The sequence below is a fragment of the Corylus avellana genome, chromosome 1 (assembly GCF_965113065.1).
Source record: "Corylus avellana chromosome 1, dhCorAvel1.hap1.2, whole genome shotgun sequence".
Lineage (NCBI taxonomy): Eukaryota > Viridiplantae > Streptophyta > Magnoliopsida > Fagales > Betulaceae > Corylus > Corylus avellana.
Window position 1 is genome coordinate 5,716,712 of NC_142490.1, and position 22,833 is coordinate 5,739,544.

A 22,833-nucleotide genomic window follows, 5' to 3' on the forward strand; every position below is an offset into this window, starting at 1 on the left:
TCATCATTAAATGACATAAGTACCATGTGTATTTTTTCTTACAAAGTCTTTAGACTTACCCTTACCAACCGTATATATTTATTAATATTTACATATACTACAACACTCGATCAAATCATTAACGAAGCCGAGAACCTCAACTGGCTTGAAAGCCCACCCATTCTCCTTCCAACAATGCCCTCCAAAAAATTCCCTATCTCTTAATAAGTTGGATGGAAAATTCCATACACTTCGTCCCATAGGCAAATCAAAAGTAAAAGGTTACTTTTGTAGTTTCTCTTCATCAGCCATCTCTCCTTCCTGCGCGCCGCCAACATCACCACCAAGAAGTTTGCTCGTGTCACCGTCTACCACATCCTCTATCACCCTCTTCGTTGTTAGTTTCTTTTATTGAACATGGTAGTGTGTAACCTAAGGGGGAGAGAGATCGATGCTTGGGCTTGAACTCGGCTAATATGCGAGCTCCGAGCTTGAGCTCGCACATGACTAAAGCCTTGCCGAGCTAAGCTCGAGCCCATAAACTGGGCTTGTCACTAGCTCGAGTTCGAGCTTGAATTCATTGAAAGTTAAACAAGCCAAATTCGAGCAAGTACTACTCGCTCAAGCTTAGCTGGTGAAACAGCCCCTACACGCGCCTATCAATATGCCAAAATACATTAAATGAAAGCAAACATTTCAAAGCCTGCATGAATAATTTCAATTTGGTGACAATAGTTTCATCTTTGACAAAAGGTATAGGAGCAAGTCCCCGGTAAAGAAACATCTCTATTTGAGATATTTTTAATGTTAACTTACGGTTTTTAGCAAAATATGTATATCAGTAAAAACTTGATTAGTTTCAAATGGACAAGTGAAGGGGATGCTCCCCTAATCATGATATATTACATGAAGACACTCTAATAAATTTGCAAATTTGAATATTTAAATGCAATGGTTATACTATTCATTTATGAAAAGACACTATATATATATATATATATATATATATATGAAAGTTACCATGGGAATCACGTACTTTCATGTAAATGAAGAATTGGAGGAAAAAAATAATAATAATAATAATTTTTGTACGTGATAAAGAGACATTTAAAAAAAAAAAAAAAATAGTAAATTAACTTGATCAAGAATGGAAATAAATGTAATGACTCAATACTTAAAGCAATGCAAATTACTCGATTATGCAGATTCCATCAATAAATAATGGGTGCATAACAGTACATATTGCAACATTTTCTGTTTGATGCATTACATCAGAACTTTGCATAGATGATCTTCCGCATGAGCTCTTCAGGTGCTACAAAACAGAGGAAGCCAAAAGGAGTAAGATGAATCAATTATATTAGAAATCTGAAAATTCAGATTAACATCGAGGGTTCTCTCCATGTCAAATCTGGAAACCAATTTGAGGATTTGGTTAAAACTTTTAGACTATCATCCAAAAGGTACAAATTTATAGGATTGATTTTAGCAGATTGGACTGGGAAAGACTTCAATATGTCAAGTAGGTGCCATGCCATTATTTCAGCAGTTATATTGCAGTTAATACCATTAACTTGAGAAGTTTCCAAAGCTTTATGCAGGAAGTTGAAGGTACCTTCTCCACCTGTGAAGAGATTGAACTGGCCAATGGCCTGCCGGAGGAACATTTCAACTCCACCCACAATGATGGCTCCTGCAGCCTCAGCATCTTTTAATAGCCTGGTCTTTCTAGGTGTGTAAACGGAATCAAAGACAAGCTGGTACTCCGCCAAGGTCGCCTAGAAAAAGCAGACAAATAGTTTTAATGACGAAAACCAAAAGTTGTGTTGAAATGTTCTAGTAGGGGATAAAGTGCTAGACCTCAGATACAGGAATTCGGTCTGTGTTTGGATGCATCCCCAAAGGTGTTGCATTTGCAAGGATTGCTCCTTTACTTGGCTGGAAGTTAACTATATCTTCAAAAGGCCGAGCTTCACCAGATACAGCACAAGCAAGAGACTTTGCTCTGTCTTTTAGACAAACGATGAGAATTAGGACAGTGGGTTCACAAGCAATATACTAATCAGCTTGTTAGTTACCAATCACTGTGCTGCCAATGACTTTTTTTCTTTGGGGATGGGGGAGGGGGGAATAAGGCGTGGTCTCTGGCCATGCTGTGATTGGCAACCTACTGAGCTACATAGGTGGAAGAAATAAATAACATTCAAACTAGTAATCTCCCCTTCATGAGGCATGATTTTCAGCCGATTGAGTTACCCTTCGAGAGAAATAGTAATCATAATAAAGGAGTTTAGAGTTATGGTTAACATACCAAAATCAATGTCAAAAATAAGCACCCGTGCCCCTCTACTTTTGGCACCAAATGCTAAGGCTCTTCCTGCACCTCCAGCACCAGCTAGCACAAATAGTTTCTCAGCAAGAGGAGAACTGAAAGATGCTTCCCCATTAGTGCATCCCTGTTCTGTGATAATTCGAATGTGCAAATATTGGCATGCCACTCTCTATGGTTGATTTAAATATCAATGAAGAAAATAAATTTTGCAAGGAATTAAAAGACACCATTCTGAAGGTACAATTACAAATTTTGGTATTTCAGTACCTTTAAGAGCATCTTCAATTGCAGTTATTGAAGCCTCACAGTCTGTATTATAACCAATGAGCTTCCCATCTCTAGGTCTCCTTATAATAGTATTAACAGCACTTATGGCCTGATAAAGCATGTGTAAATGAATCTTTCGTCAACCACTCATACACTGAACAAAATTCTACAAAATTACAATACCCCAACATAATATAAAAGATTAAACATCATGGATTAAGCCAACCTGAGCAAGTGGGTGGACTTCATCACAGAACCCAATTATAGCTTCTTTGTATGGAAACCCAACACTATATTCACATGAATCAGGAAAATGAGAAGTCAATGTTAATAGCAAAAAACAAACCAAAAAGCCAACACACACACACACACACAAAGTACAAACACACATATGTCTTGAATGATACATCATCTAAGGCACACTAATTGAATCATTGTAAGTTAGCCAAAAATAGATTTTCTTTTAGTATGCTTCGAGTGTAACATACTCTCAGAAATGGCATACCTGAACACACACACAAAGTACAAACACACATATGTCTTGAATGATGCATCATCTAAGGCACACTAATTGAATCATTGTAAGTTAGCCAAAAATAGATTTTCTTTTGGTATGCTTCAAGTGTAACATACTCTCAGAAATGGCATACCTGAATCCAGCATACTCAGCGCTTGAATAGACACTAAAGAAATCCCTGAGATCATCGACAAACATTGGGACATATATTCCATTATAGTTCACATGCCTGAACGTAGGATTATGCAGCAGGGGGCCCTTGCTGTGGCCAACTGGTTTGGAGATGAGCCCAAAAATTTTAGTATCTGCATTTACATTGTCAACCTTGTAAGCCTGTATAAGGCCGTCTAAGGTAGGCAGACCCGGATCTGAATTTCCTTTGATAGATCCATAGACTAGAAAACCACCAAATTTTCGACACAGTAACTGGCTTATAAGACCTCTTTCGCCTTCAGAGTATGCAATTAGTGGCACCTGCAGGTAGCAGCAAGAGCTGATGTCATACTACAAAAAATTCCAAAAAATGGACCAATTTAAATACTTGGAATGTTCATTTGATAATCACATTATATACATCTTGCAGAGAAATAAGATTTAAAAAGATGGTATTCTTCTCTTTTTTATCATATACTTAAAAAGGACACCTTTACGTTCTCTTCAATTTCCCTTTCTTTTTTTACTAATATCTTTTACTTTTCAATGTTTCTATAAAATCTGTAATTGCCAAATCACTTAAATGAAAGTTGAAACAAGACAATCTTTAATCACAAAAGCTCAAACCTGGCAACGTGAGAGCAGATGAAAAATTCTTGGTATTTCTGTAATAGTAGTTACATTTGTAACAAGTTTGATGATATCTGCTCCAGTTGTTTGCATGCTTGCGACAAGATGGTTCAGGTCTTCTTCTAAAGAAGCCATACTATTCACATAGCATGAAACAATAATTTTGCTACCACTGTGATGGTTCATTCTCAGCTCTCCCTTAAGATCTGAAGCCACCTGCACAATCATGACAGAAGTCAGATGAGACTCTGGACGCCATAAATTGCTCAGATCTATATAAAACTGATGTCCTTCAAATTTCTAGTCCTGCAAGATGTAGATGGCAGGCGACTGAGAGGGAGGGCAATGTGACCATTTAACTTGATGGTTCCCCGGCTCTCATTTCTCACCTTCAAATATACTCTAAGGAAGTAGGTGCATGTGTGGCAAGAGAAGCAAGCACATTAGAAACAGAAGGTGCTCCACTTACACGCCGAACTAGCTGCTCTTAGAAACTATCTTGCATGTATTCTTGTACATGCAAGAAGATCAAGATGATTAAGTTCCAGATGTCTTAAATAACCAATTATTACAGGAAGAGAAACTAACAGCCATGGATGTAAATGAATAATTATATTAACATACCATCTCAAATTCCATAATAAAGTTTGAGTAACTCCTGTTCACACTTACAATCTGGAATATCGATTTCAAAGCACTACCTTGAGCTCAAACTCGATGTAATCAGCTCCCAGTTCTTTGGCTAACTGAAGTGTTTCCACCCGCATGTGCTCATCGCCTTCATACTGACCACCTTCCCACTTTGGCCTGGAAAAGAATCATATAATTATTCGAATATATAGTAAGACAATGATCTATATAAGGCTTTCTCTAGTTTGATGAAGATTCCCTGGTGATTTACAAGAGAGAGGAGAAACAATGAGGATACATTCATGGCAGTCTTGATGGAGATATCCTGTAACAATTATTCCTTCTTTCCTTCCAGTTTTAGGACTTCACACAATAGATAATCTTGTGAAATCATAGTAGTTAGTGCAGTTTATCTTACATCCACATGCTCGGGGAACAAGTCATTGAGTTTTAAAATCTTCTTGGGTGATCCGGTTGTTTTCTACTTTTCTGTTAAACAGCGGCCTGAATATTTTTCTGCAACATACCACTACTAATCCGCCACCTAACAGATCCAATGTCCAAGCTGCTTTTAGAACTAAAGAGGAAGTTAACATAGTAGAGGTAGAGGAAGTTTATAGATTGACATCTTAAAATAGTTGTTGCTGCTCCTCTGTAGTCCAGTAATGACTCTACCACATCACCAACAAACAAACAAAAAAGATCCACCATACTACAGGTCTAACCTTCACAGATCAAGTACCATACAATTGAATGATTTCAGCCATTCAATTTCACTATCATTTTTGTTCACTATCATTCAATTTCAATTGAATGATCAGTCTTGATCCATTATTTTTGGATGCTGCGGGGCATAATGAGAGAAACCATGAATTTTCTGATCATATTTCACTAATAATAACCTGTGAATGCAGTGAGAAGTCAGACAATTTGTTTTTTGCAAGAACATGTGGTGGCAGAAGCTCAAGCAGCACTGAATACAACAGAGTTTAGCCGAGATTTGGGCCTTCAAAGTATTATTTTAGAAGGGGACACTTTGCAGGTGGTTAACGCTATACAAGCAATTGGTCCAATTGGAGTAGATATGGACAACTGGTGGCGGCGCTAAAGGAGTTCTCAATTCTTTAAGGAGCTAACACATTCGTCATACTAAAAGAGATGCAAATTTTGTGGCCCATGGGCTTCCTAAGGTGGTCACTATACAAATCATGGATAGGGTATGGATGAAAAAATTCCGAAGGGTATTCGGAAATGATAAACTTAATTATTTGATTAATGCTTTAAAACTCTCCTCAGTGTGGTATTAGACTGTAAAGTTATCCTAAAAAACTTAAACTAATAAAAAATAAAAAATATAATAATTTAATTAATACTTTATTGCTTGTTTATATAAGAAGACAGAGTATAATTCAGCTGTCTCTGTGCAACTGGTAAAGCCATTTTTGTTTGAATGGTTGCTGGCATCCGTTTTAAAGTATTAGCAATCGAACCCACAAAGGGCTTCAAGATATCATTTCTATCCATTTTAGAAGCAGAAAATAAAACCAGCAGTTAGGATTTATGAATATTACCGATAGACGATCATGACTGGCAATGGCTTATTTCTGAGGATAATTTCAAGGTCTTGGCGAGGCTGGAAATTCTTTATATAATCCAACCTGACTTCAACCACGTCCGCACCTTCTGCCTTCGCCTGCTTCATGTCAATCACCATTTGCTCAACGGATTGAGCCACCAATGGAGCACAAATCAGAGTCGATCTGTCAAATATTCCAACAGTTCCCATTTGAACAAAAAATCAAAAGAGTGAGACCCAAGCAATGTTGGTAAGATAGATTGAGCAGTTGGTGGGAATTATTTGGCAATGAATTCAACAGCACCCCATTGAAGAAGAAGATTGAATAGTGAAAGCAAAAGGGAAAGAGAACACGAAACGAGCTAACGTTGACGCAATATGCTCTGTTATGGAATATTAGTTATATTCAAAGGACCAGCCATTGTACAGAGTATCTTTGAAGTTTGAAGGAATGGGAGGGTTGGTGGATCTTATTTGGATTTGGAGAAAAAAGAGAGAAAACCCAACAACTCTGAAATATGAATCAAAAGAGATTGAGCATCAGCATTTATATAGCATCTGACTCTGGGTTGGTAACTACTGTAGCGATTGTAGATAAAAGTTGTGTCCTTTTTCAAATTATCAGTAAGAAAATCCTAAGAAATCAATTAGGACCGAAGAGGTTTATCTGTCAATTTAGCCGTCACGGCTGTGATTGTGATGGGTCTGGTTTGGTTGATGCCTGGTGGGAGGGTGGTTAGGTAAGGGAGCGAGTCGTGCTCATTGCTCTGTCTCTTCTGCTTTTGAGTTCCTTTCATTAGGATTTAGGACGGGGATTTTTCCTGCGTCGTCCGACAAAAGAGTAAAAATCAAATAGCGATATATAATCAAATATATATATATATATATATATAAAATTTCTTTCAAACCAGAATGAATGAAATATCATCTAACCGATGTAAAACAATGTAAGTGTCTATCAATATTTGAAAGACACATTAAATTCTTAATCTCATTAATAACAGTTTATTAATTTAGACTAAATTTAATGTGTCTTTTAAATGTTTATAGATACTTGACACTATTTTACATGGGTTGGAGGATAATTGATTTGGAAGAAATTTATGTTTATATATATATATATATATATATATATGTGTGTGTGTGTGTGTGTGTGTGTGTGTGAGTGAGAGAGATGTTTTTAAGTGATTTTTTTTAATTAACAAAAATTTCTTTCAAATTAGTTTGGAGAAAATATCATCTAACCTATTTAAAATAGTGTTAAGTGTGTATGAACATTTAAAATGCACATTCAATTTAGTCTAACTTAATAAACTGTTATTAATGACGTTAATAATTTAATATACATTTTAAATGTTTATAAACACTTGACACTATTTTAAATGAGTTGGAGGATAATTGATTTGAAAGAAATTTATGTCCATAAAAGAATAGGACTGAGTTTTCTCCAAACTGTTATTTTTATAAACTAGGTTAGAGGAACCTAATCTATAAAAATGATATGTGTTCTTTACATGTGAGAAGCACATGCTTCTTTTAATTACAATGACAAAGTTGAAAAAAATTTTATTTAAAAAACATATGTTTCTTACATGTTATTTAAAAAACATGTGTTTCTCATATGAAAAGTGACACATATCATTTTTATAGACTAGATTGAAAAAATTTCATCCAACTCAATTTTGAGGAAAGCTCTATAAAAAAAAAACAAAAACAAAAACTGAATAGTAACATTACTTTTTTGTAAATGTGTTTTCTTAATTAAGATCTTCCTCCCTTGGTTGAAAAATCGAGCCTATTCTAAGAAATGCTCACCGGTTCTTGAATTAGTTTTCCTCTAGGCTGCTCACAAAGTTTATTGCGGTACTAATGTAGGGTTAATTACTCTTTTAGTACACATGGTAAGACTCATTATTAAATAGTTACCTCGGTTTTAAAAAATATTGTAGGTAATACCTGTATACACCTAATAAACAGACATGGTCTTTACATCCATGTTTTGTCTATAAAATTAATGATAATCCACATCAACGCCCTTCAAAACTCGACACATGTCCCAAACACCACATCATATAGTCTATTCAATGGTTTCTATTCCGCCTTTTCGCGGAAATTTTAAACATGTTACCAACCACATATTTTGAAAAAAAAAATACTAAAACAAAATTAAACCAAAATCGAATTTCCATTCTTGATTTATCCATTCTCGATCCCCAATTTTTCCAAGCTCATTGTAACCCTTTGGTTCCCAAACACTTTCAAAGACTGGTTTCTCCCCAAATTTTGGTTTCCCCTTAACCCTTTGTTGTTCGATTCTTGCGTTTCCCACAAAGAATCAAACTTTTGGCCAATTCCGGTGGTCTTTATGGGAAATAGGTGGATTTGCAGTGGTCAAAAGTGGGTATCGGTTATAACGGTAACAATAACCCTATTTTCGTTAATTAACCAAAATTGTCGATTAATTCGGTTAATTAACCAATAACATTTCGATAGGGCTGGGTATCGATCATATCGGTCCGGTTAATGGGCTTATCGATCGGTAATCGATAAGCTATCGGTTAACCAAATTCTAACCGATTACCGACCAATAAGAAATATTACCGAAAATTATCGATCATATCGGTAATCAGTTAACCGGTCGGTTAAATCGGTTTTTTGTGGGCTTTTTATTGAGCTTTTAACTGGTTGCTAATTTGTCAAAAAATTAATTGTTTTGGAGGCCCAAATACGTTTTGTTGGGCTAAAGCTTAAAATAGCTTATTAAAAATTAGTTATTTTTTTGTATATTTTTAGCTAAAATAGCTTATTGAAGCTTTTTTTAAAAAAAAAAAAAATTTTAATTTTTTTATATTGATCTACTACAATATAAAATAAAACCAAAACGACGTCGTTTTGGTTTCAATAATAAATATAAAATTATAAAAAATTAAAAATTATAAAAACTTATCGGTCATATCAGTTTTTCGATAACAAATTATTAACCGACCGATTATCGACCGATAAGCTTATCGGTATAAAATTTTTAAACTATTACCGACCGATAACTATCGGTTACGGTTACTATCAGTTCGGTTAAATTCGGTAATCGGTCGGTAATCGGTAATTGGTTAATCTGCCCACCCCTACATTTCGATAAGAAATTATTCCGAAAATTTTGATTAAAATGGTAATCGGTTAATAACGGTTCGGATAATCGGTTACCATTAGACCAGCACCGAGCAACCCACGAGGCTCCGACGTTGGACCATCAGCAATTGGAATCAAACCACACTGTCATGGACTCACAATAGAAGACGAACACGATGACGATAGAGCTAGAGAGAGACGACCGGGAGCTAAGAGTGATGAGAGAGGCGTCCTGCGAGAGATGAGAGTGAGACTGAGAGGGGCATGCAAGAGTCAAAGAGTTGAGAGTGAGAGCACTGCGAGAGTTATAGGTGGGCACGGGTCGGGTCGGATTTTTGGGGGTTTTCCATATCCGACCCACACCCTTCGGGTATGAAAAATCGGTACACCCAAGACCCAGTCTCAATGGACAGTATCCATCGGGTTTCGGCATTTGTGGGGCGGGACAGGGCAGGGTAAATAATTCAAGGTTGGCGGATCAAAGCGGGTTCTTCTTCTTCTCCTTCTTCTCTCTCATGTGTTTCTCTCTCTTCCTCTCATCTAGGCTCCCCCTCTCTTCTCTCTTCTCTCCCTTTTTTTTTGTTTCTTCTTCTATGATTCTTTCTCTTCTTCTTCTTCTTCTTCTTGTTTCTCAAATTTCTTCCGTGATGGCATGAGAAAAGAAAGAGACGAGGGCCAGGTATTTTTTTTTTTTGTTTGCGGGGCAGGTAACCGCATATCCAAAATATTTCTACCCGAAACCTGCCCCGCCCCGCCCGGATTGAAAGAAAAATGACATTATTAAGAAGAAAAATAACATTTTTTATTTTTTTTAAATACCAAAAAAAAAAAGGACAAAAAAAAAATATTATTGCTTCGCACATTCTTTTTTATTTTTTATTTTATTTTATTTTTTAAAAAAATAAAGGCGAAAAATAAATTAGCTCAAAATTGAACAAAATAGTTGAATATCTATCAACCCTCTTACTTTTCTGACACAAGGACAACGGATAATAACTTGTTCAAATGCCCTTTCTCCTCCTTAAATGGAAAGGTAAGGAACTCCGAAGCAGGAGGTCGAGACACGGAGACAGAGCAATGAGCATGACTCAGTCCCTCACCAAACCCTCCCACCAACCAAAGTAGACCGATCACAATCATAGACTTGACGGCTAAATTCACAGATAAATGGCTTTACAACTCATGCAAACCTCATCGTGGGTCCCATTTGATTTCTTAGGATTTTCTTACTGAGATTTTGAAAAAGAGTGATTTCCTAGGATTTTCATACTGAAATCTTAGGATTTTATTTGGTCGAAATAAAAGAAAGGACCAAAAAAAATATTATTGCTTCACACATTTTTTTTTTTTTTGGTTTTAAATTAAAAAATAAGACAAAAGTTGGTCCAAAATTAAACAAAATAGTCATATCTTTAGCATTTTTCGAAGAGTAAATACTGGATAGTACTTTTTGAATTGGTTTTCCTCTAGGCTGCTCACAAAGTTTATTGGGGTGCCAATTTAGGATTAATTACTTTTTTAGTACTTGTGATAAGGTTCATGATCAAATAGCTGTTACGGTTTCAAAAAGTATTGTAGGTGGCACCTGTATACACCTAATAAACGGATATTGTCTTTCCGTCCATATTTTGTTTATAAAATTAACGGTAATCCATGTCAATGCCCTTCATAACTCGATACTTGTTTCAAACGCCAGATTACATAAGCCTTGTTTGTTAAACTACATCACATTCCCACACACTATTTACTTCATTTTTTTTCAAAAAAATTAACATCAAAACATTCTCACTTTTATATCACATCATTCACTTTTTATATCACATAATTTACTTTTTATTACTATTCAAACAAAAAAATCACAACAAAACAAAATTTTTCTACTTTTCAATACTACCTTTTCACTTTCCTATATCAATGATTATTTTCTTTTTTTAATTTTTTTTTAACTATAAACAGTCCCGTGTAATGTTGTTGTTGTTTGTCAAACGGCACCATAGCCTATTCAATGGTTTCTATTCCGTATCAACAATGTTAACACGTCATTTACACGTGTGAAATTTTAAACTTGTTAGCTGCCACAGTGCCACATATTTTGAAAAATTACTAAAACAAAATTAAACCAAAATCGAATTACCATTCTTGATTTATCCTTTATCCCCCAATTTTTCTACGCACATTGTAACCCTTTGGCTTCCCAAACACTTTCAAAGACTGGTTTCTCCCCAAAATTTGGTTTCCCCTTAACCCTTTGTTGTTCCATTTTGGCCAATGCCGGTAGTCTGTACGCGGAAGTAGGTGGAATTGGAGTGGTCGGAACCCTTTTTGAGGTCGTTATACCCCATTACTCACACATTTACTTGAACTCAAAGGTATCTAATCAAAGCCCATTGCCCATTGTGCATCTTACTTGAGAAGAAAAATGACGTATAATAAAGTTTTATTACTAGGTTTCCTATGTTTGTCCGTTGTATAGTTTTTTTTTTTTTTTAGGCTCCTAATTCAGTTTTTTGTCGATGTCTTTTACTTAAAGTATTATATATTTTATTGATTGGTTAGTTGGACGGTTGATTGGTATATTAGGCATTCACAATCATTTCGTTTTTTTGTCTAAATGTAAATTTTCGTTGTCCACATGTGTGTGATGTTCACATATTGGCAATGTATGAGTGCATGTGTGTCGTGTCCATTATCACTTTGTCGTTGGAGAAAAGATGCTGCATTGACCTTGAACTTTTTTAGGGCCGGCTTTATTGCACGTGTAAATAAAGATTAGTACACTTACTTTTCTTATGAGCATCTATAACATATGTTATAAATAACTCTTTATAGTTAAATATAAATATTATGAGTTATTTTTCTCTTCCAATAGACACTTCAAAATAACATTTTTACCAAAATTTGTTACAATAAACTTTCATATTTGAAAGCTCACTGTAGCATCTTGTAAGCTTCTTTTATTATTTTTCTCTAATTTCTCTCTCTCCCTCAAAGTAAGAGGTAAGAAATAATTAAAACAATATTTAAAGAAATTAGAGAGTTGAATAAATATTTCGGTTGGAGAATGTAGTAAAAAACTAGTAGCTAAAATACAAAAAAAAATTGTATTTTGAGTAGGTAAAATAACTATCATTGCTAGAGGTACTGCACGTGTGTAATACCCCAAAATATTAATTAGAAATAAGTAAGTTTTGATTGGATTAATGGGTTTGCTAGGATTTGTTAGAGGAAAGAAATTTTGACTTTTTGTTGTAGACTAACGTTCGAGGTTAAATGTCCGAATCTTTGACTCTAACCCTAGACCCGAACATTTGACATCGTGCAACCAAACATTCACTTGAAACCATAGCTTTGAACATTCAACACAGTATAACCCGAACGTTCAACAATTGGCAATACTAAAAACAAATGACGACTCATACGTATCCTCACTTTTTGGATGCATATAAATACCACATATTCACCCTCCTTCACCTATTTCCGCCTCTTCCTGTTAGATTGGTTCTAGAGTGAGTGTGAGAGAATGCCTTGGAGAAGGAGGAGACTTCTTGGTCTTTTGTGCTTCAAATAATGTAACTTTAGCCCAACTTGTTTCTTTAGTTGTTTTACTGTTTGGTTTATTTTCTAGCATAACTTGTAGGTTTGAGCCTCTAGATGGTTTTTGACTTTAATACTAGCTTAACAATAGATTAGAAATTTGATGATGTTGAACGTATGTTATTATGCATTAGTGCATTATTGTGGTTTAGGACTTTGTTAGGGATCATGTTAAGACTCTGTTAGGGATCACACGGATACTTGTTATTAATTACTTTGGCATAGACATGATTATTTTATGTATCAAACGTGCATGTTTACAACTCACATGAAACTAATTTTATATTGCTGTAAACTCTAATTTTGTGAAAATGAGTGATGAATTAGTAAGATGATGAAAGGGGAGATTTGTAAATGCATACATGTACAAATCTATAATAGATAAAATACCCTTATTCTTTTAAAACCTAAAATAAAAAATTAATAAAATGAAAAACGAAAAAATTAATTTTTCAAAATAAATAATAATAATAAAAAAGGTGGTTACCAGCTGAGCCAACTAGGGGTGGGCAAATTAACCGTTACCGTTTAACCGGCCGTCTACCGGCTTCGACCGAACTGATATAAACCGTAGCCGATATGCCGATATCCTTATCGGTTAAAAAAAGTATACCGGAATTCGGTCCGGTCCGGTCCGGTCCGGTTAAGCGGTTCTTGTCGGTTAACCGGTTAACCGATAAGAAACCGGATTTTTTTTTTTTTTTTTTTTTTTTTAAGTCCTAGTCCCAAAACGGCGCCGTTTAGTCTTTTAGAGAGGTTTCCAAATTCCTACAAGTGACACAGGTTTCCGAATTTGTGTAATGGTGTTGCCCATGACTTATTTTCCTTTTGCTAAGTGACTTTAATTAGTTAATACTTTGTTTATTATTCATTAATGAATTTCATTTTAATTTGGGTTTGGGTAGGTTTGATGTTTTTTTTTTAAGTGATGGCATTTGATGAGATTTCTTTGCCTTTGGTAAAAACATTTTTCATTAACTAGTTTTGCTAGTCTAATTAGCATTCATTATGTTAATTAGTCAATTTGCTTTGGAAAAATGTATTTTATAATATTAAAAAAAAAAAAAAAAGTTGAAGTGGATCAATATAAAAAAGCTTCAATTTTTAGCCCAAAAAACAAATATTTGGGTCCCAACAAAAAGTATTTGGTCCCTAAAACAACTCATTTTTAATAAATTATTTTAGCCCAACAAAAAGTATTTGGGCTCTCAAAAATAAAAAAAACTCATTTTTGGTTTTTGGTCCAACAAAATAACTCAATATAAAGCTCTCGGTTAAATCGGTTAACCGGTTTAACCGGACCGTTTAACCGTGTACCGTTTTAACCGAAATTATCGGTTAAAATTCTTATTGGTTCGGTATCAGTTAATAAACCGTTTAACCGAAAATTATCGGTTAATAACCGATAAGGTCCTTAACCGGACTGTTTTGACCGATACCCAGGCCTAGAGCCAACCATAGGGTTTGATTTTTGCATTTATTCATATTTTTTATACCATACGAGGGATTTGTAATTTAAGCCAATTATAATGATTAATTTTTTATTCATTCCAATATATATATATATATATATATATATATATATATATATATATATATATTCACCTATTGGTTTTTTTTTTTTTTCTTTCTTTTTTGTTTAAAAAATAGTTTAGTTTATTTTTTATTTTATTAATTTTTATTTAGTTTTTAAAAGAATAGGGGTTTTATAGGAATATAAAAGAAGATGTGGCATTTTAGACACACTTTAATAGTTTGATGAGCTGCTTTAATTAGTACATTTTGAACAATACTCTATTGCAAATGACTATTAGTTTGAAGGGCCTGTTTATATTTTTCCCTAATTTCAAACAAATAATTATTATAAATTTCAGTCCTTCTGAATTCCAGATTGTAGCATGAATCATGTTCGTTGTTGGTGGGGTGTAGTAGGTAGAAATAACACGGTGACGTCTCAGCCGTGATCTCTCATCTCTATGCAGGTTGCATCCCAGGAAGGATCTCTCTCTCTCTCTCTCTCTCTCTCTGTCCAGCAATCAATGATTGCTTTCATAAGCAACTTTCAACTTGCAACTTGCAGAGGTAATCTGAAAGACCAAAACTCCTTGCCAATGGTCCCAAAATATGAACATAAAATGAAAAACATAACAAAAAGGTTGAAAAATTACTTGGAAATGACTATTTTCATTTTTTACCAAGCATTTATCCCTAAATATCCCTAAAGAATTTAGAATATTCTTACTTTTTTTTTTTTTTTTGAAATAATTCTCTTTTTTTTTCTAATTAAATGAGAAAAGAAAAAAGAAAAAAAAAATCTCATTCATTCTTGATCCAGATCTTATGAAAATTCCAAACATGTAGTTCTATTTTGCTTGATATTTGTCGCCAGACATGTACGAATTCCAAACTTCCTACCGATTCCAAACACGTTGGTGGTAAAACATGTCAAAAAATAAAAAAAAGCATGTCAGAAAAATCATTCTTTATTATTTTTTTTCAAGAAAAATTTGATAAATCCTAAAGAAGATAATTTATTTTGAAAAGAAAAAATCCACCAAAGAACTAGCTTTGTTTGTTATCATGTTTTGAAGGGTGGTAGGGGAAAATGTTGAAATGAGAAAATCAAAAATCTCTTTAAAGTATTTACCCATTTGCTTTGGGTGGATGTTCTTAGGGCAAATAGTTGAAAGAGGGTTTTGATTTAGGTTCACCAAATTAAAAAGATCCTTATTTTTCTAAGGGTAATGCTATATGTCACCTCTATATCCTCTGACGACTGATATGATTTTTAAAATTACTCTTAAATTTGATCCAATAATAATCTAAAAGTCACATCAATTTTAGGACACAAAAGAAACATGTGGGTGACATTTAGAATTACTCTTCCTCTGAGGGTTGAACTTGATAATGGATTTGGTTCTCTACTATACTGAGCCCCTCATTTTGCTGCCTTATGTAGGATCTACTTTCTGCACTTCAACAACTAGATCCCTTCAAGGATTGGAATTTTGCTTCATTTCTTATATTCATTTCACCTGCCTTTTTTTCATAGCCAGAAGGTTTGTAAAGGGGTCTAAAAGTGCAAATTACTATGCACATCTTTAATTAGTTAGATGAGCCGCTTCTAACCTTATGTTTTGAAAAATTTTCAATTGGTCTCATATTCTCTCTTCCATTTAAATTAAGAATGAGAAAAACCATTTTTCATAACCCTGAGTATTACTACACATACTTTCATTTTCTTACACCCATTTTGTCATACTCATATATGACTTTTAAAATCACTATTGAATTAAAATTCATAAATAATCATTGCTACTTTCACTGTCTGATGGAACAAGAGTATCATGGGTTGATTCAACTTCATTTCTGCTCACAGATGAGACGACCCTCATCTTCTACTGGTTTCTCATCCAAAATCACCTTTTTCTTTTTGAATGTGACAATGAACAATATAGTTGATAGAATCAAAATTGCAAGGGTAACAAGGAAAGGAGAAGCCAAAACCAAAAAAGTAAGCCAAAATTGCAAGGATTTGATTCTCAGCTGTTTTACCCAAGTGCGGCATTTCGATGAGGATAGACATCGTGGGTTGTGAAGATGGGTTGCGTGTGGGGGCAGTGATGGGTTGTGTGGGTTGCAGATTGGTTTCAGGCGTGGAAGATGGGGACCTTAGGTGTGAAAGACAGCCACCCCTCAAAATTTTTTTATTTTTAACTATTTTTAATTTTTAGGACACGTAGAGTATTATGAGAGTGACACGTGGAATTCCGTTAATTTAGACTGACGGAAACTAACAAGGTATTGATTTAGCATTTTCCCATAGGTGAGGTATCACATTTGGCTATTTTGAAAACATAGGAAGGAAAAAATAAAAATGTGTAAACCGAGGTACTAATAAAGTAGTTTAACCCTAACAAATAATTTATAGGTATTTGTAGTTGGCCTAAATTACAAATCACTCTATGTAGTATAAAAAATAATTTATAGGTCACAGGGTAGGCCAAAATAACAATTTACTCCCTAAAATTAATTTCCGTTAATTAACATAACAGAATCCATTACTTTGTCAGTTCATACTGCTAGAGTAAATTAACCTAATATCTTATATCCCCAATATTTTACTTTGTGTGTAACCCTTCCTCATTTTCATCTCCCTCGCCATGATTTGGGAACATTCTACGAGAATTTGACAGTCGCATTTTGTGAAGCAGTCGAGAAAGATGAAGATGAGGGAGGATTACGTAGAGAGTAAAATTTTGGGGATATAAGAGATTATGTTAATTTACTATAACAGAATGATGTGGAGTGAGGCTGATGTGTAATCTTAGGCAGCGTTGTAAAATAGTGTGAAAAATCTTAATTGTCATTTTTTTAAAGTCATAAATTAATAATAACTCGTGTCGTGTTTTTATTGGATATGATGTGGCAAAGTGACATATTTTGTTAATTTACTTAACGAAAAATGATTTCAACGAGTAAACTGTTATTTTGGCATAACTTGAAGACCTTAAATTATTTTTTTATATAATAAAGAGTGATTTGTAATTTATGCCAACTATATGAATCTATAAATTAATTTTTATATCACATAAAATAATTTACACTTTAAGTCAACCACAAAAACTAATTTTATATTTATTTATTATTATTTATTTTTAGTTAAGTATCGCTAAGAATATCATTTGGATGACTAGGAAGAAAGCTACAAATGAGCACGTGCAATGATGCACTAAGTACTATGAGCAATCAAGTCTGTACTGGTTACCATGATGGACTAGTAACATAGCCGTACATGAGCACGCGCAAATTGATGCAATAATTTTGGGCAATCCAGTCTGCACCGGCTAGCATGCTCTTTCCAAGCCACGATGTCAGAGCAGCGAATTAAGATTATCTCTAATTTATTTTAATAATTAAATCAAAGAATATCTAATTAATTATATTAAAATAATATTTTTGTTCTATTATAAAGTTAAAAATATAAAATTAATTTTTAAATATAACTAATTTGATACCTCATGTTCCGTGAGCAGCATGCTTCTAAATGGAGCCCACCATTCCTACCGTTGACTTAGGGCACCGTTTGACAATGCCTTCTCCTCTTTTTGATACCATTCATGTTTCATTTTTTTAAAAAAATCAACATCAAAATATATCAACTTTTATTTTTATTTTATATTTATTATTTTTTTTTTACATCATTCACATTTTATATTAAATTATTTACTTTTTATTACTATTCAAATAAAAATATTATTACAAAACATTTTTATTTTTAATACAAAAATTCAAAACTTTATATCACATTAATTCACGTCGACTGTAGTAACAAAAACAAAAAAGTTTGCCAAACACACCCTTAACTCATCTTCGGGGTATCCAAGGTGTCGAAGAGATACTCTAGATGCTTGGGTCCAGTTTGGCATGATAAGAAATTTTAAAATACTTTTTTAGGTAGAAAAACAAAAATTTGATGAGAGTGGTAAAAAATTTATAATGTATTTAAAAAAAAAAAAACAAAAAACAAAATCTCAAAAAATATTCGTTTTCTGACACTCATTTTAATGGATTCGTGTCACAACTGTGTAATATGCCCTCTGCCCCCCACTGACCTTTTAAGTTTTGATAAATCGAACGTGAGCATATAGTTTGGTTTGTTGTTGTTCTGTCATATCAATCTATTTAGGTATATGTCGGGGTAGGAATCTAAAAGAGTTTATATTTTACTTAAATAAATTTTGAATTATTCAATTATCTATTTGGACATGTGAGTTTTTTCTGCTCTTTCCTTTTGTTTCTAATTCTACTAGTAGGAGATTAAGGATATATATTATATGCAGATGTGGTTATTTATAATATTTATATTGGTATTCGTATCATATTTTTACTAATTGCATTTGCGTTATTATTATTTGCAATTGCATATTAGGTAATGAGCTTTTTGTAAATTTTTTTTTTTTGCTTCGGCTTTCTTTGGGTGTCCTATTTTAAATGATTTTTAAAAATAATTAGGGCCGATTTTAGTGTCGAGCTTGCTTTAAATATTTTTTAAAGCTATAATGTTTTGAAAATATATCAATTTTACTTTACTTTTGAAAACAATGTAAACATATATAACTTATACATAATCCAAAACAATGTTATTTTGGTATTAAACACCAAAACGACGTCATTTTGTTATATATATATAGAAAGGGTATCGCATTTGCATACTTTAAAACTACTATTTACGTATGCGAATAATGATTTTTACTAACCATATTCACATATGCGGACAATGAATAGCTGAAAGCCTGAAAGCATATAGTTGTAGATATGGGCCCGCATGTGCATCACAATCAACTAGTGCCCAACGTGATTATAATATGGTTTCTTATTGTTATTTTCTTTATAATTTCATTTAATTATAATATGGTAATTTAATATAATAATTTATCTAATCTTTAGATCTAGTTGTAAGTTCCCCCGACGTAGTTGAAACCAAAATTTAAACACATTGATCAATCAACATGATTTCAACTCGATCTGAATCAAATTTTGGGCCAAGTTTAAGTCAAATAAAATAAAATAGCAACTAATTAATTGTAAAACATCTTTGTCTTGAAATTGCTTTAACTCTTCATCCCTCTCCATACGTAAAAAGGACTAATTTGGGTCTTCCATACATTACAAGTAGAATCAAATCCTAGTATCCTATATTATTTTTCTTTCGGTGATCGAACAACATTAATACCTGGGTATCAAGTCCATGTAAAAAGACTCATTATCAAATAGCTACTTCAGTTTCAATAAATATTGTAGGTGGTATAGAGACACTTATTCCAAACGCCACATCATATAGCCTATTTAGCGGTTTCTATTACCACGTCATTGACACGTGTGGAATTTTAAACACATCAGTTGCTGCATATTTTGAAAAATTAACGAAACAAAACGAATTATCATTTTCGATATATCCTTTCTCCTCCAATTCGAGCCCCCACTCCAACCTCTTGTTGTTCAATTCCTGTGTTTCCTCCAAAGAATCATACTTTTCGGCCGAATCTGGTGGTCTAAATGGTGGAGCATGTGGTCTTGCAATCGTCGGAGCCCTTTTTGAGGTTGTTGTACGTAGCCGTCGCTGGAGCCTATTTCCACACATCTACTCAAACTCAAAGGTATCTACTCAAACAAGACACCTCTCCCATTTTTCACTCTTACTTGAGAAGAAAAATGACGTATAATAAAGTTTTATTTTGTGTTGTGTGTATATGTAGTTATATATGGAAAAGTTCCTTGTGTTCTATCATTCATGGAACTTAGGTAGACATCTATGGTTGGGTTTCACATGTTTGTCGGTTTTAGAGAGTTTATTTATTTATTTATTTTGCAGGGGCCCTAATTCACATTATTTTTTGGGTATCTTTCACATGTTATGCATAAAGTATGATATATTTTATTGGTTAGTTGGTTGAATGATTAGTAGGCTCTAGGCTTTAACATTAATTTCGTTTTTTGTCCAACTGAAGAGGATCCGAGGATCCTAATCCATGTATTTAATTGGTATGTGAGAGCATGTGTTTATTTAACTACTCTCAAATATGTGAGTGCATGTGTCTTAATTGCACTTTTAAATTTGGTGCAGAAATCGCATCATGGTGGATCTATTAAATTACCATGGTGGGTCTATGTTTGGGAAAATAATTGGAATGTGTACGAGGTGTTGGAGATAGATGTAGACTACCTTTATTTCATGGACATTTCTGTTGGGGATAGTGTCCTAAAATTCAGGTTTATTGTAAGACATTTTAGTTTATATCGAATGAAGTTGATATTAATCATTGATTTATTAGCATATAATCTACTTACATGCTTATCTTTATTGAGTATTTACCATATACATGTAAATTGTCCAAGAATTGAATTGAATATATTTTATTGAAGACCTTAAACCATAAACCTTACAAGTTTATAATTTGTTGTTCGCAATCAATGGAACAGTGCTTTGAATTTGTTAAGATTGTAACACATTAACCATAATAATTTTATCTTGATTAAGAGAAGTAGAGATTTTGAGTTGAAGTGTTGATGTGGAAGCATATGAATGCAATGCACCGCACAGACCACAAAAGTTGTCATTCCTTATAAATATTGTAAAAAATAAATGATCATAACTCTTAGACTTTCTTATAATATTGATTTTAAATCCTTAGACTTTCTTATAATATTGATTTTAAATCCTAAGAAGGTTGTGAACTTAGATGTCAAGTGCAAGTCACTTTAATGCATTTGGGAGTGCGACCTTTACAACGGTCAATATTTTCGGTGCATTGTGTGATCACATGAGTAATTCTAAAAGTTTCTTTTGTGTTCTTCTTGAGTCTTTCCAAGAATGATGTGGCTATTAAAATCACTATTTGATTAAAATTTAATAATGATCAATCACAGGCTCAATGATAATTTTAATAGCCACATCATTTTTAAAGAGACTCAAGAGAGATTTATAGCATTACTCATGATCACATGTAACATTGTGGGATTGCTTTTTTAAAGAAAAAATACAAATCATTTATATAAAAGGATAAGAAATGTCCTAGATAGATTCAATGGATCGAGTAACTATTCTCAGTCTATGGCCATAATATTTTGGTACAGAGTTATTAAAATATTTATATATGTATAGAGAAAAGAGCTTTACATGTGTGAGAATAATTATTTAATTAAATTTGGGTACTAAAAGATGGATTCGGCTTCGCATAGCTGCGGTGCAGTTTTGAACTACAGCTGGAAAGAAATAATGGTTGGTAATGGGTGGGCCCCACCACTCAATAAAATATAATAAATAAATTATTAAAAAATAAAAATTATAAACAAATTGATAATTAAAAAATAAAAATATTAAAAAAGTAAAAAATAAAAAATAAAGGAAAAAAAGAAAACCAAAGGGTGGCTCCATCCACCCTGGCCAAAATGGAGGAGGAGATCTGGGTGGAGGAGATGGTCAGGGACTGGTGCCGGAGAGGGGGGTCTCTTGGGTATTTGAGGCCCATTTGAGAGTGCAATTTTAATAATTGTAATTTTAAAAATTGTGTTTTTAAAATCGCTATTTTTTAAAATTCCATAGGCGTTTGGTAAAACATGTTAAGAAGTACTTTTTTTGTCAATTGAGTGTTTAGATAACATTAGCATATAATTGCGGTTTCATGGCCAAATAGGTAAATATTGCGCCAAATATTGTTTTAAGCGAAATCGTGATTTTGGTTTAAATTCGCACTTTTTCAAATAAGCACTCTTAGTCAGCTTATAAAAATTACGAATTTTTTTTCGATTTTAAAATTTGCGTTTTTAAAATCGCAATCCCAAACACTTCAAAATTACGATTTTGTTTAAAAACACATATTATTTTTTTAAAAACGCATTTCCAAACGAATCATGAAGCGTGGAGGAGAGGTGGTAGAGGGAGAGGATGTTGGTGGCCACCATGGCTACGAGGAGCAGGAGGTTCAGACCCATGGTGAAACCCATATGGATAGGCCAAATTTCATTTTTGTTTTGAATTTTTTAAGAAATCGATGCAGATGTGTTGTTTGGATGGGTTAAATTTTATTTTTGTTTTGAATTTTTTAAGAAACCGATACATATGTGTTGTGTGATTTTTAGAATATTAGGCAAAATTTTGAGTTTGTGAATTTGTGCCAAATCTGTTTACAAAATCAAAAAATATGAATTTGAAAACAAAAACAAAAACAAAAACAAAAACATGCCTAGCCAAACAAGGCTGCCTATTTCTCTGCTCTTAGATTTTGCTTGCTTTTAAGCTTCCCTGTTTTGTTTGACTAATCTCAGTGTACTTAAGCTCTCCAGTGTGAGTTTTGTCTACCGCATGACGCATGTAAGCCTCTCCCTTAAATAGTAACCTATTAACAGTTATGAAAAAGGGTCACGGTCCTATTTAAAGTTAGTAATATTTTTCCATTTGAGTCCCTCATCAAGCTTATATAAATTAACCAAGTTGAGGCTTTTATTTATTTGGCAAAAGATAATTAA

The 22,833-nt window shown here is 33.4% G+C and overlaps 1 protein-coding gene across 3 annotated transcripts; it reads right to left on the bottom strand.

Annotated features, from left to right (window-relative positions):
- Positions 1 to 1,091: 1,091 nt before the first annotated feature.
- Positions 1,092 to 6,885, bottom strand: LOC132170873 (bifunctional 3-dehydroquinate dehydratase/shikimate dehydrogenase, chloroplastic). Of its 3 annotated transcripts, none has more exons than XM_088518380.1 (10): positions 6,080 to 6,881; positions 4,580 to 4,685; positions 3,876 to 4,094; positions 3,229 to 3,569; positions 2,805 to 2,868; positions 2,579 to 2,687; positions 2,291 to 2,440; positions 1,840 to 1,988; positions 1,595 to 1,757; positions 1,092 to 1,294 (listed from the first exon to the last, which is right to left on the bottom strand). In XM_088518380.1, the coding sequence occupies exons 1-10, from the start codon at positions 6,292 to 6,294 to the stop codon at positions 1,251 to 1,253; spliced, it is 1,560 nt and encodes a 519-aa protein (XP_088374506.1). In that variant the 5' UTR covers positions 6,295 to 6,881; the 3' UTR covers positions 1,092 to 1,250. The 3 variants fall into 3 exon arrangements, with proteins under 3 accessions (XP_088374506.1, XP_088374509.1, XP_088374510.1); XM_088518383.1 differs by lacking the exon at positions 6,080 to 6,881 and adding an exon at positions 4,927 to 5,422; XM_088518384.1 differs by lacking the exons at positions 1,092 to 1,294; positions 1,595 to 1,757 and having other exon boundaries at positions 1,846 to 1,984; positions 6,080 to 6,885.
- Between the last annotated feature and the right edge of the window lie 15,948 nt (positions 6,886 to 22,833).

Excerpts from the sequence above, each read along its gene's own strand:
- LOC132170873 (XM_088518380.1), bottom strand. The coding sequence starts at position 6,294 with ATGGGAACTGTTGGAATATTTGACAGATCGACTCTGATTTGTGCTCCA. Across the intron at positions 1,989-2,290 it reads TATTTTTGACATTGATTTTG|ACAGAGCAAAGTCTCTTGCT; the intron begins GTATGTTAACCA and ends TTTGTCTAAAAG. Across the intron at positions 1,295-1,594 it reads TCTCTTCACAGGTGGAGAAG|CACCTGAAGAGCTCATGCGG; the intron begins GTACCTTCAACT and ends TCTGTTTTGTAG.